The 14,745-nt window shown below is 31.8% G+C and overlaps 1 protein-coding gene across 1 annotated transcript; it reads left to right on the top strand.

The window, feature by feature from the left end:
* Positions 1-5,710: 5,710 nt before the first annotated feature.
* On the top strand, positions 5,711-8,581 carry EXO70E1 (exocyst subunit exo70 family protein E1). Its single transcript, XM_085722762.1, has 2 exons — positions 5,711-5,897; positions 6,021-8,581. Exon 2 carries the CDS (start codon positions 6,335-6,337, stop codon positions 8,366-8,368), a length of 2,034 nt encoding a protein of 677 aa, XP_085578888.1. The 5' UTR covers positions 5,711-5,897; positions 6,021-6,334; the 3' UTR covers positions 8,369-8,581.
* Positions 8,582-14,745: the final 6,164 nt, after the last annotated feature.

Genomic DNA, 14,745 nt, shown 5'->3' with positions numbered 1-14,745 from the left:
AATTTAGGTCCATCCTATTGACAAATTTGTTGTTATTATGCATAGAGTTACAAATTAGTCTATGGGACATCTATGTTTTATTAGCAAACTAGTCACAAACTAATGAATTGGTGTAAGATCAACATAGAAGAACACATATTCTGTTAACATATAACATATTTGACTGACATTGTACAATTTTAAAAAAGTATTTACTATTCCTTCAAAAAAAAGTATTTACTAATCATAAAAGTTAAAACTATTTTGAACAATTCTTGTAATTTTGAGGACTAATTTATGTGTTCACTCTTAAATGATTGCATTTAGACTGCAATTAGGTACAAAAGTCCCATGTTTAAAGTTATATATTATACCTCTAGATGGATTTTGAATTGACATTTCACAATCACAATTGGAATAGACGTGTCTGCCTTTTCTTTAAAATAATACAACTACTAATCATTCATTTTAACAAAGCAAAAACTATAGTTGATTGATGATTTCGTGTAATGTTCCTAGTTTATTAGTTTCTAATATAAAATTATGAAAGAACAACGAACAAACTAGGACTCTTCAGGTGTTTTTACACGCCAAAAGAAAAAGGTTTAGTGAGTCAAAAGCGAAATGGAACAAATTCTTGCAAAATGTTAACGATTTATTGACTTATTGTAGATGTTCCAAACTAAAGCGTTATACTCTATCCGGTCTCGAATATAAGAAAATATTTTTTTTTTCTGATTTATTGAATAAATGATGCATTTGATTTATATTATAGGTCAGATACGTTATTTATTGAATGAACTTTAAAAAAGAATATTTTCTTACATTCGAGATTTGGAGGGAGTATTGTATATTGACTTGGACTAATGTTCTTCACATATGTGGTATGATGTAGATGCGAAGATTACTTAGCGGTCCATGAGTTGCTCAACCTATCAGAACGTATATTTTGATACTTTTTCTTCTTACAAAGCTTACGACGAAAGCTGGCTTCCGATGGATGTCTTTCCTAAATTTTGAGCAATACATGAGAGTGGAGGCTAGCTGTATATAGAGACGTTCGCGGTTTGGTTAAATTATATTAATTTAGGTTGGGTCAAAAACTTGTATTTTGTATGTTAAATCCAAACCGATTCAACTCGATGATGAGTGAGTTGGTTTGGATTGAGTCATTTTGGTCTTTGGAAAATTATTTTTAAAAAAAATCGCAAGAAAAGATATAACTAATGACATTATTTTTCGTGAAAGAATCAATACTTAGACTTAATTCTACAATTTAAAATTTTAACAATTAAATTAAATTAAAGGGAAATTATATTTGAACAATCATTTTGTGACACCTTTTATGACAATTTTTTCTTTCATATTCACATTATGTTTTCATTTTCCCTTTCTATTGCTTTGATTTTTGTGTCAAGACCTACAAATTGTTCCATAAAATGATTGTTCAAATACATTCACGTTTTGCAAATACAAAGATTTTATCTGCTTTGAAATACATCCTTCAAAGAAAAAAAATCTGCTCTGAAATACTGGTGTCCCCTCACCTAAATTTAATTTGCAAAAAAAAAAATGTCCTGTTCAAGAAATATAAAGTCCCTTTCGAAAAAAAGATAATATAAAGTAATAATGGATACTAAAATCTTTTGAGTACAATGTTTATTTAATAAAAACATAAAATTAGTTCATAACAACAACTTAGATTTTGTCAAAAAATAAAAAGTAACTCAGATAGTAAAAACTGCATGCACATTTAATTTGATATATCTCTTCTCTACATTTAGTGAGTTTTTCCACTAAACTTAAAAATAAAATAAAAAATTAACTAATATGTTCACTTATACAAAGAAAAAAGATAGTCAATTTATATTAAATATGGTCACTTTATATATAGTTTTTAATTTGACAAATTTATATACTCCAAGCTGCCTATTAAATTTTTATAGGATCTTATTAATTTTTATAAAAAAAATAATGAGATCCTATTAAATTGTGTATATTTCTAAAATTAATAATGTGATGATATAATAAGTATTGATTCAAGTCAAAGTGTATCTTATTTGGAATCTGTACGTAGTTGTTATTTGCTTATGTAACTGCTTATCTAAGGAAACAACATATCGTTATTTTTTGGGTAGATGAAAGCAACATATATAAATTAAATATGTATTATAGATTAAAAAAATACAAAATAAAAATATTCTTCTCATAGTTTTAACTTTTACTCACTTGTAAGTTAGTGATTGACAAATTAACAAACATTTTAAATTAATACCAAAAAATAAAAATATTCTTCTCATATACTAATTGTCTTATTTGTCCTTTTGTCTAATTTTGGTTACACACTAGCTAAAAAAACAAATCTTTGTTCAAATACACACTATTGTAGTTGAATTTTTTTTTTTACTTCTCTTTCTTGGATTGAACATGTTTTATTATTATGTCACAATAAAAATGCAAAATTAGATTCCGGTCTATGTAACTTTTATTTTGTTTTCACCCTTTCAAATTTAAAATGATTGCTTTTGGTCCCCATGAATTTTTGTTTAGATCATTGCATTGAAGTTGTGGATTAAATTTCGAGAAATGATATTTGTACATCTACTTTTTGACAACTTTGAAACAACTATCTCCCTCATACTCACATGTGTTTTTATTCTCTCTCTTTTTCTTTCTCTCTCCTTTGTTTTTGTCCAATAAAAAGAGGATAAAAGTAGTTGTCACAAGAGTTATACAAAATTGGTTGTACAAATATCACTCCTCTTAAATTTATTAAATTTTTGTATTCATGTTCTAAAAATTGGTTTTAATTAATATTTTAGTAAATTCCTCAAAAAAAAAATTAATATTTTAGTAAAAGATTGACACTAGCCCTATATCATGTGTTTTTTCGCTATATCATATCAATAAATATTTAGCTTGGTGTTGAGAGTGTGCAGAAATTATTTTCCTACTCTAGCTAGATTGCAAAATAGAGGTATAAATTGTCCACTTAATTGTATGATGTGCAATCATTCTCATGAGTATAGCTATCACTTATTATTTCAATGTACCATGGCTGTCGATGTTTGAAGGGCTGATGGTGTGGGCTGATGGTGTATGACCAATGAAGCATGGATGCGGACATGGATATCGGACACGATACAAACACTAACACGCCGACATCGTTAATAATTTGAGATAATCATATAATTCAGTTTAATTATATGTGTCGGTATCATGTCGGTATCAGACACTGATACGTGTCCGACACCAGGACACGCCTAATCCGAGGAGTGTTTGTGCTTCATAGTATATGGCAGATTATTGATCTTGGTGTGCAACAGTTTGACAACGTACACGACAAAGCTGTTGTTTATATTCTGTAACATGCCCCCTGCATATCAAGTTGAACAAATTGCTACTTCAATGTGGAGCATATGGAAAAGGCGCAAACTAAAGTAGTGGCAGCAAGTGTCAGAATCAAATATAGGCATATTGGAACGAGCAAAGCAATTGTTGGAAGACTAGAGGAACGCGAATCGCAAACAATAGTTAGCTGTCACGGGGCAAACAGATAGGTATGCTTCCTGCGCATAGGCAGAATGCGGCTAGCATTACAACAGGCAGTAGATGGTCAAGGTCGTGACGTGGACGTTATAAATGCAACATTGATGCTTCTTTTTCAATGTCCAGAAACATACTGGGTATAGGTATGTGTATCCGTGATGATGAAAGTTTATTTGTCCTCCCTAAAGCCATGTGGTTCTTGCTGGTATGCTCAGTAGATGTAGGAGAGGCCTTGGAACTATATCATGTTATCCGATGGATTAACGATTTACAATTAACAAACGTGGATTTTGAGGTCGATTCAAAAAGAGTTGATGATTACTTTAGGAGTGGTATTGGTGATTTAACCGAGTTTGAAGCCATTATGTCAAGTAGAATCCAGTTTTGTAGTTTACATCTAGAGGAGTCTCATGTTGACTTCATTAGAAAACAAGTCAATAAGACAACCCATGTTCTAGCAGCAACTACATCTTTATCTAGCTTATGTATTTGCACCAATGTATCGACATGTATCAGTGATTTGGTTGCTAATGAAATGTCATAAGTTTATTTCTTAAAAATGTAATTTTTTTTTTACAAAAAGGACTAAAACAAGTTGATGATCACTTAACTAAAAAAAGAGAATTAGAAGGACCACTTTCAGAAAAATTTCTTATAGAGACTAAAAATAGAAGTATCTTACAAAAACCAATTTTTATTTCTATTTTCTCCACGTACCAAAAAGAGATTATGCTCAAAGCCTCAAATGTCGCTAAACTAAAACTAATTTGTCAACATAAATTTCTATTGTAATGAAATACATTACATAATTTGCTATGTGCATTGTACCCTAAGTCCTAAGCAAAGTGTCAGTTGCACGAGAGTTTAGGCGTAAATATCATCATTTATGTGAATGATTAGTTTTTCATTGAAGGATTTGTTAAGGAAAATGTTAACCAGTGCCCCTGGGGCACTAGTTAAGCAAACCAAATATAGTATAAGTGTCTTGGAACTTGTGTAGTCAAATTTTAAAAAGTGTAAAACATGATGTTTTCAATGCAAATATTTCTTTTTTTATTTCCTTAACTAGTGCCCCGGGGGCACTGGTTAACAAGACCCCTTTGTTAATCATCTTTAATGGACTCTTCCTTTTCAATCATATTTTTTCCATTCACTTGAATCGAATTCACTAAAACCTTGCATGAGATATTCTACTCTATATTTCCGCTTGAAGTAGCATGATGTCTGTTTGTGAAGTTGCTATATGTTTGTTTAATTTTTCCGTAATAAAAATTAATTTGAAATGAATTGATTTTATAAATTATTGCATGTTTGGATTTGCGTTCACTCACCAGTCACCACCACCGTAGAAAGGATTCCTATCGTGAAAAACAAGAAGCTGCGTTCAAGTTAAACGCAAGTTTGGCAATATACTACTCCCTCCGGTCACATTTATAAGCAAAAATCAATTTTTTAGGTACATTAAATAATTAATGTATCTAACCTATAAATGTGACCGAATACATTAATTATTCAATATACCTAAAAAATCATTTTTGTTTATAAATGTGATCGGATGAAGTATGGTGGAAACAAACACAAACTTTTTAAAATTTATCTTAGTAAAGATTTAAAAGTGAGTTTAATGTAAATTTATTTATACCTGAATACAAATTCCTAAAAATAAATAATAAATTTGTGTGTAAAAATCATATCTATATTCAAAAGATACAAATCATGGCCTCATGTTATAATCAAATGTGAAAACAAAATCAATTATATTAGAAAACACAAAAATATCAAAACAAATTTTGCACCATTAAAATCAAATTTTACACGTCTAAAAATAGAACCTACCAGCCTTTTCAAAAAAAAAAAAATGGAACCTACCATGCATAATAAATAAAGCTTAAATTAAACTAAAACATTGGAATGTTCAAACTATTTTGACTAATTTCTTTTCTCATTCTTCTTAAACTCAATACACACACAACATATAAAAAATCAATCAAGAAATCAAGGACCAATACGAGATATTCAAATTTTTTAAGGGTATAGTTTGAAACAAGTTGCAAGCCATAGACAAACTTGAGATTGGTCATAGAAATCGCAGCCACACCATTATTTTATTTATTTTCATTTTTATTATTATTATCTAAAAAATTTCCCTTTTAAAAACTCCAAAAACTTTGTTTTTTTCCTCATTTTACCATTCTAACACAAACACAACACACAACACAAACAGCAACATTTTTATCTTTGTTACAAAAAGTCAAAAAAGCACCGTACAGTGCTTTTTTTGCTTGCTTATGTTGTCCTTGCAGATCTTGCAGAAGATTCAATTCAACTCTTGTTTTTCTTCATTCAACTTGTTCCTGATTTTCAGGAAGGTAAATATTAACTTTTATCTTGTTTTGTTCATCTGGGTTTGCAATATTTTTGATAATTCAGTGTTTTCTTTAATTGGGTTTTTTTGGTTATGTAAAAAAATGATTTTTTTTTGTTTGATGCAGGTGTAATAAGGTTTTTCTTCATACCCTTTTGATTTTTTTGTTCTTGGATTTGATTGGTGGGTTTTGTTAAGGTTGTTGTAGTGATTAGTGTTTCTGGGTCGTTTTGTGAATTGTTGTCGTGAATGAAATGCTTGAATTGATTTTGAAGGTGAAAAAAGTTTGAATTTTGAAGGTGATTTTGTTTTTGAAGAAGTGAAAAAGGTTAGAATTTGAAGTTGTTTTGGTGATTGTTGTTGTTTTTTTGGGAGAGGTGAAAAAGGTTTGAAATTGAAGATTTTGGTGATTATTGTTGTTTTTGAAGAATTTGATTATCAATGGCTGTTGAGGAATCTAGGCAAGTGATTCCTGAGTTAGAAAGAGAGGAGAATCTAATTGCTGCAGCAAGACATATTGTGATGGCTTTAGGGTCAAAGAACAGTCTTACAAGTGATGAAAAGAAGATTCTGGCTGATCTTGGATCAAAGTTGTCTTCCATGAACATACAAAGTGAGAAGGAGGAGGGGAAGATAGGGAGAGAAAAGGAGGATGATATCGATAAGGAGGACGAGGTGGACGAGGAGGAGGAAGAAGGTGTTGGTGTTATTGAACAACGACTTGGTTTGATTCAGGAGAAAATAATGAAATGGGAGGAAGATCAATCGATGATTTGGGATTTGGGACCTGAAGAAACGTCTGAGTATTTGAATGCAGCTAATGATGTGCGCATATTGATCGAGAAGTTGGAAGGTATGCATTTGAATAAAGAAGATCAAGAGTATAAGTTTTTGCAAAGGGCTTATAGTGTTCTTCAGACGGCTATGACACGGCTTGAAGAAGAGTTTAGCAACCTGCTTATCCAGAATAGGCAACCTTTTGAACCTGAGTATGTCTCGTTTCGATCGAGCGAGGAAGATGCTGTTGATGGGAATTCTTTTGTCTCTTTTGGTGATGATTCATTTGAGGAATCTCTTCGAAGAGATAGTGTCAGTCGAGCCACTGAAGAGCATGTCATTGATTTAGTTCATCCGGCTGTGATTCCTGATCTCAGGTGTATCGCAAACTTGCTTTTTGCTTCAAATTATGCTCAAGAATGTTCACAAGCTTATACCATTGTTAGAAGGGATGCTTTAGATGAGTGTTTGTTCATTCTTGAAATGGAAAGGCTAAGTATTGAAGATGTCTTGAAAATGGAATGGGGTACTTTGGTTTCAAAGATCAAAAGATGGATTTGGGCTTTGAAAATCTTTGTTAGGGTTTATCTTGCAAGTGAAAGGTGGCTTAGTGACCAGATTTTCGGAGAAGGCGAGCCTGTTAGTCAAGCTTGTTTCGTCGATGCATCCAAAGCTTCAATTTTGCAGCTTCTGAATTTTGGTGAAGCTATGTCTATTGGTCCTCATCAGCCCGAGAAATTGATTCGAATTCTTGACATGTATGAAGTTCTTGCAGACCTTATGCCTGACATCAATGCTTTGTATTCAGACGAGGTTGGTTCCTCGGTTCACTTTGAATGCCACGAGGTTCTGAACAGATTGGGAGATTGTGTAAAGAAAACATTTCTTGAATTCAAAAATGCTGTTGATTTGAATCCGTCAACAACACCTTTAGTTGGTGGAGGGATACATCCTCTGGCGAGATATGTTATGAATTATCTTCGGACTCTTACGGATTACAGCGAAGCCCTGAATCATCTTCTGAAAGATCAAGAAGAAGAGGATTCCATTTCATCGTCACCTGACACAAGTCCGGGTACCGAAGATGATAACAGAAGCCAAGCATCTCCTGGTAGATTTCCCTCAATGGCGCGGCAATTCCTATCGTTTGCTTCAGTCTTGGAGAACAATCTCGAGGAGAAATCGAAGTTATACAAAGAGACTTCATTGCAGCACTTGTTCTTAATGAACAACCTACATTACATGGCTGAAAAGGTTAAAGGGTCTGAACTTAGGATCATATTCGGAGACGAATGGATCCGAAAACACAACTGGAAGTTTCAGCAGCACGCGATGAAATACGAGAGAGCTAGTTGGAGTTCCATTCTCAACTTTCTTAAGGATGAAGGAATTCACGCTCCCGGTTCAAATTCTGTCTCAAAAACTCTTCTAAAAGAGAAGTTACGAAGCTTCTACCTCGGCTTCGAGGATATTTACAGGATTCAAACGGCTTGGTCGATTCCAGATGTTCAGCTTCGCGAAGATTTGCGGATTTCTATATCGGTTAAAGTGATTCAAGCTTATAGGACATTTGTTGGAAGGAATAATAGTCATGTGAGTGATAAACATATTAGATACACTGCTGATGATTTAGAAAATTATCTTTTGGATTTCTTTGAAGGTTCTCAAAAGTTGTTGCAAAATCCTATTAGGAGATGATAATAGCAGATAAGTAAGAATAATCCATTTTTATCTAACAATGGCTTGTATTTGGTCAAAAACCTTCTTGTTTCACTTAGTGTGCATTATATGTATGTAATGATTGGAAGATTATCAGAGTTATACTTCCTTTTTTGCAATGTATTCTTTAGATTATTTTAATCTGAATCAAAATAGAAGAAATGTGATTATTTGTTGCTTTTTTCTTTGCAATGTTTGTGTCCAAGGCATGCAAAAAAGTGTAAAATAAATGTAGATAATTATATGCCTCAAGGCCTACTTGGATTTATCTATTTATTTGAGTTAATACTTGTAAGACTGTTCGAGAGCTTTTGGAAACAGCTTATGGCGGCATGTCAATAAGTTGTTTTTAGCTTATTTCCATAAACTCTCTAGGATGGACATATTCGAGTTTATCTACTGGCATAAACATTTGTGTGTATGTTTGGGAGACTTTATGGAAACAACTTATGACATGCCAATAAGTTTTTTTCAACTTATTTTCACAAGCTCTCTTGGTGACGGATTTTAACTAGAGACACTTGGTGATGAATTTTGTCTGTAGATTAAAGTTATTTTTTGTTGTTTTGCAAATTTGAAGGTTCTTAATTTTGAAGTTCTGTGCTAAGAGTCTTGTTGCACTGATGAAAAAAACATGGTTCAATATTAATGTTCTTGTAATTCCTCCACCTATACCTGAGGAGGGATATAACTTGCTCAGGACTTCAAGTTTAAACTATAGACAGTACAGTATATTGGAGTTATTTGACCATAAACTAAGTCCAATAATTGGACTTCATAAATGGTCCTCAAAGAAATAAATTTTATAGTCAAAATCTAGAAATACTATGAAATTAATTTTGTTAAGGCTTAGAAGATATTTTTACTTTGACCTATAGGTGGATGAAATTGTCTGGAAACAAAAATTTTGAAGTCAACTTGAGATTTTCATGTCAGATGCATTCACCAAACGACCTGCAAAATTCAATGAATTGGGATTTAATTCTCAAGTTTAAAATACTCATTTTTTGTGGTATTCGAGGTTCGAACCCCAGACCTTGTATATATTATGTATTGTTCCTACCTACTGAGTTAAATACTCCTTTATTAAAAGAAAAAAGTGCAGTATAATATTTTCAAAGAAAATGTTTTCTTATTGATTGGATTTTTAAGCAAAAATGTTAAATAATGTTCTTAAGACATTATTTAAGAAAGCGAATAGAAAAATATTGTCTTCAAAAGTTGCGAATTTAACTTTTTAAAAGTGTAAGCATCTTTGCTTTCAATGAAAAACTACTATTTCCTCGGTCTCAAATTAAAAGTCACATATGAGTTATGCACATTTATTATGGAAATGATTAGTTTGATTGATTTCAACTGCTAGTTTATAAATTATTCGACATAAGTTCATCTTTTAAAAACTAGTTTATCAATCAATTATCCCGTTATTTTTTTGCCATACAAAAGTCTTAATATAAAAGGGGAGCATTGGTGCAACGATAAATTTGTTGTTACCGTGATTGAAAGGTCACGAGTTCAAGTATTGAAAACAACCTCTTATGTAAATAAAAGGTAAGACTGCATACAATACATCAAAATAATAAGACCTTTTTTCAGACCTTACATATGCAAGAGTTTTAATACACGGACATGTCTTTAGTACGAGACAAGTTGAGGAACAACCGCATAAGTGTAACTCTATCAAATGAAAGAGACACTTCCTTGAGCAACTTGAAAACTTTTGGAAGGTCATGGGAGGAGTACATGTCCAATTACACCGGCATAGATGGTGAATAAATTTAATGGGTTATTGAATATGGACCCAACTATTTTTTGTAAAGCCATGTGAATTATGTACAGATAAGAAGACCCTTTGTCCTTACCATAACTACCAAAAAGGTGGATATTAATTGATTGGTACGGGTCGTGCACAAAGAGATTGCCTCAATTTGCAACTATTCTCTCTTTTTCTCAATGTTGAATGAGAAAATGTGTTTTTGAATGATTAACAAGTGTAAAATGTTTAAGGTCTTAATTGGTTGGCTTTAAATTAATTGGACCATTTTGACATGCTACGTCAAAGAGGGTTGAAGATAGATGGTTGGATATTCCATTTGCTGATTGTCTAGCTGTGATATTATGAGTTCAAATTATTAATTTCTTTCTTAATAGTGGTATATACTATATGAGAAATGTTAACAAGTGCTCCTGGGGTACTTGTTAAGGAATTATAAAAGGAAATATTCTCTTGAAAATTGTATATTCTACTTTTTGAAAGTTGAAAAATTGTTCTTTTTAATGCAAAACTTGACTTTTCTTTCTTTTTTTAGTTTGTTAACTAGTGCCCCAAGGACACCGGTTAACAAGACTCATACTATACACATAGGTGTATATTGTTTTGAGGTTTGTGGTTAGCCTTACATGGAGTACATAAGGTGATAATTTATTGATTAAAATATGACTTTTTGTGAAGAGCAAAAAATGTGACTTTGTACCTTAAAAGAATAGAGTTTAATAAATTATTATTTGTTAATAATAATTTTATTTTACGGTTGAAAATAACATGACATTTTTGTGAAGAAGAGGAAAAAAATGTGACTTTGTACTGTACCTTAAAAGAATAGAGTTTAATAAATTATTATTTGTTAATAATAATTTTATTTTACGGTTAAAAATAACAATTTCTCTATTTCCAATGTAGTTTATTAAAAATGGCATGGAGGTGTGCCTTTTGGACTTTCCTTTTTTTTTCTTTTTTTATAAAAAAAGGTCATCAGCCCAAAAATAAAATTAGAAAACTAGTTGAACATTCATATGCATAGAAGCCCTGGAGATGTTATCAAAAAGAAGTTTATAGAGTTTACTAGATGGACTCTTTGATACAATTAAAAGGGTCTAAAGAAAAGTTAAAGTTAGCCAACCAATTTACACATCGCCCTCCCTCCATGTATGACGAAATTGGATTCGTCAATCCAAAACCAACAGTTTGCGAATGCGTTACACCAACATGGGAACTGATCCACTAAACATATAGTTTTTTGTAACCATGTCAATCAAGATCTTAGAATCACTTTCAATAATGAGTTGCGGAATGCGCTCTCACCAAGCCATCGCTAAACCAAGATACATGCCCCATATACATGAAGTGTATCCCACACTTCAATCTTTGAAATGTAGCCTTTTAATCATCTCTCTTCATAGTTGTGGAAGAGGCCATCATAACCTGAATATTCTCCACTTTCTTTGAAAAGCACCATCACTATTGAATTTAATCTAACCTTCAGAGGGTTTATTCCAACCTATGTAGATTGTCTCCTTTATTTGAACATTGCGATGAGGCGGTTGGTTCGAAAACAATTCTATCTTTTGAGCAAAATTTTGGATCATCAAGACAAAGTTATTTGGTTGTTGAAAATTCTCCTCAAAAATAGCTTTGTTTCTCCAAGTCCACATGAACCAACAAGTAGTCATAAAAGTTGTCTTACAATTTATAATATGACCACCAATATCCTACTTACTTACTGATTTTATTGAAAATCAAATTCCAAGAAATCAGTTATAAAAAAATGGATGGAACCAAATTGAGCCATAGCCTTTAGGACTTTCCTAATCTTAGCTTTTGTTTATAAAAAATAGTTTACATGTTATTATCCATATATGTCAATTGCCAAATTAGCATTGTATCATTTGTATGCTAAGTGGTCATAAATGTTGTATGAAGATAAGACTCTTGTGATGTAGCTGTTTCTCTTTAGTTGACCCAAAAATAAATGTCCAGAAATCCACTATCTTTTATAAAAAAGAAATAAAATTTAGATACACAAATTATTTTTTCATTAATTAGGTTCTAGACATTCTTTCTAGTTATACATACCATTCCGACTTTATTCCTTTACGCAAACAATTCAACTTTGCGGCTGACCTTTTTTTTTTGAGAGAAAACTTTGCGGCTGACCTGAAATGTTGAACATTGAAAGAATTTTTATTTTTTTAGAAACATTGAGAGAATTAATTATTAATGTATGCCACCACTTTAAAGTGTGTACGTTTTATATTTGAAAAATCACAAACCATTATTTGAGTAAGATTTTATTTCTTGTAATTTTTATTCAATAATAACAACTTTTGAAATGTATCCCCTCAACAAAAAAAAATTAACTTTGGAAATGTATGAGATAAACCAAATCTGCAATAAGTATATCTCTTTCTTTTTTAGGTGTAAAATTATTATTATTATGTATAAACAAATTGGAACTACATTTGTCAGAGGAAAAAATAATTTTAGACACATAACTAATTCAATATATTAAATACTTTGATGAATACACACGCAATGACAATGTAAAAAGCTCTTACAATGTTATTTTACTTTTTTAAGGAATTATTTTTGTTATATTATCATTTTAAATATTAATTTCTAAAATATCTTAAAATCTGATTGATCGTAGAAAAGCATTGTTAGTTATTGTACTTGTTGTAAACTTATTCTTTATATATATATATATATATATATATATATATATATATATATATATATATATATATTCTGTAAGTCAAAACTCAAAATCGAAGTACATGTTATTTAAGGATATGCGAGTTTTTCTCTGGTTGATAAAAAGTTAGCCGAGCGTTATTACAATTTACAACCAAACTAGGGTCAACCGATTTTGTCTCAGATCTACTAAAGAATATGTCGTCTTGAAGACATCACACCTAGTTAAATCTCGGTAGAACTGGACAATGAGGCACTCACCAAACATTCCCTATTTACAGCGCCACTAATTACAGAGAACAATGAGAACGGAAACGCGTTTTAAGGGAGGCTGCATACTCTAAACCTTGTCATCGGATCATGATGAGGAAAAGGAAGTTGTTAATCGAAGATGGGGTACCATGCACCCCCTCAACGAGGAAAGCCAATGCATTACATGTGTAATTAGTCGAGCAGGGATAAACACTGTAAGTCATGCCATTTTGTCTAGTATGAATAAATTTGTCTATCAATACTCATCATGGTATAATTTTTGAAACACAGTCAATCAAACACAAACTATTTACGCTATTTTGTCCATTTACTTTTTTGTCTTTATTTTTATTTACATGTGTCTCTTAGTATTAGGCAGGGCAATGGGGCAAGGTGGAGACGAGTTTTACCTTCCCCGTCTCCATATACCTTACTCCCAAATACTTACCTGTTACCCATACCCAGTGGGGATGAGAAATTAAATCTCATCTCCGTCCCCGACGGGTTTGGATATACCTGTCTCATCCCCATCCCCGCAGTGGATATTTTTTCTAATAAAAATAAAAGTATTTTTCACTCCCGATCGCAATTTTGTAATGAATTATCCAGGATAGAGATGATGGCGATCAATGGCTATGTGTTAGAGAAGAGAGAGGCCGAGAGTGTGAGATATGGAAGGAGATATGAGAGAACTATGATAGATAACTAATTGTCATCTGAAAGACTTAGACTCTGACTGTGTAAGTGAAATAACTTAGGGTTTCGATTTCTATTCATATAAAAGGAGGTAATAATTGGATTTTCTACATTCGGGACAAATTTGCGTATGGGTTCAAGGTGAGTACCTATATCCCCGTTACCCGTCTCGTACCCTTGTTTTGAAATCGGGAAAAACTCAAACTCATACCCAAACCCAGTCAAAGCGGGGAATACCCGTCAAAATGGGTTTGGCTTAGACGGGTACCCGCATGTATGGGTTTTGTTGCCATGCCTACTTAGTACAGTAACAAAAAACTTAAACAACCATACTTAATGCTTTGCTAGCACAATTAAAGAACTCATTATTGAGGGACAAAATTCTTTTTCCTCAACATTAATCACTTGAAGAAAAAGAATCATCGTAAAGGACTATCATCTTATACATTTGCAAAATCTTTAATTCGTCAACAGCGTTACAAATAAAAGTGTTTATTTAGGCTTCATGTTGAGGGAAATGTCAACGAGTGCTTCCAAACTACTCTTTAATGATCTTAAATAGTAAGTTTTTATGAAAACTGTGTATTCAATCCATTGTAAATTATACTCCATCCGTTTCAAAATGAGTGTCGTTTTAGATGTTTACACACATATTAAGAAATGCAATGATTAAAAGAAAGAGAATGATTATTTTACCAACTTATCCTTATTAACTATTGGTTAGTTTTAAAAGTAATACTTTGGAAATAGTGTGCAGAAAAGAAAAAGTTATTATTGCATTGGAAACTGAAAGTGACATTCATTTTGAAACAATTTTTTTTGGCTAAAGCGACACTCATTTTGAAACGGAGGGAGTAGTATTTAACTTTTTGAAAGAAAGATTTATTAATTTAAAATTCTTAAAAAGTGTACATTCGTCGACAAGATTCAAAGTATT

The sequence above is a fragment of the Medicago sativa genome, chromosome 7 (genome assembly GCF_051527215.1).
Source record: "Medicago sativa cultivar Bolivia chromosome 7, Bolivia_mono, whole genome shotgun sequence".
Lineage (NCBI taxonomy): Eukaryota > Viridiplantae > Streptophyta > Magnoliopsida > Fabales > Fabaceae > Medicago > Medicago sativa.
Note: the sequence above shows the minus strand (reverse complement) of the source record. Positions and strands in the feature narration are given on the sequence as shown.

Excerpts from the sequence above, each read along its gene's own strand:
- EXO70E1 (XM_085722762.1), top strand. The coding sequence starts at position 6,335 with ATGGCTGTTGAGGAATCTAGGCAAGTGATTCCTGAGTTAGAAAGAGAG.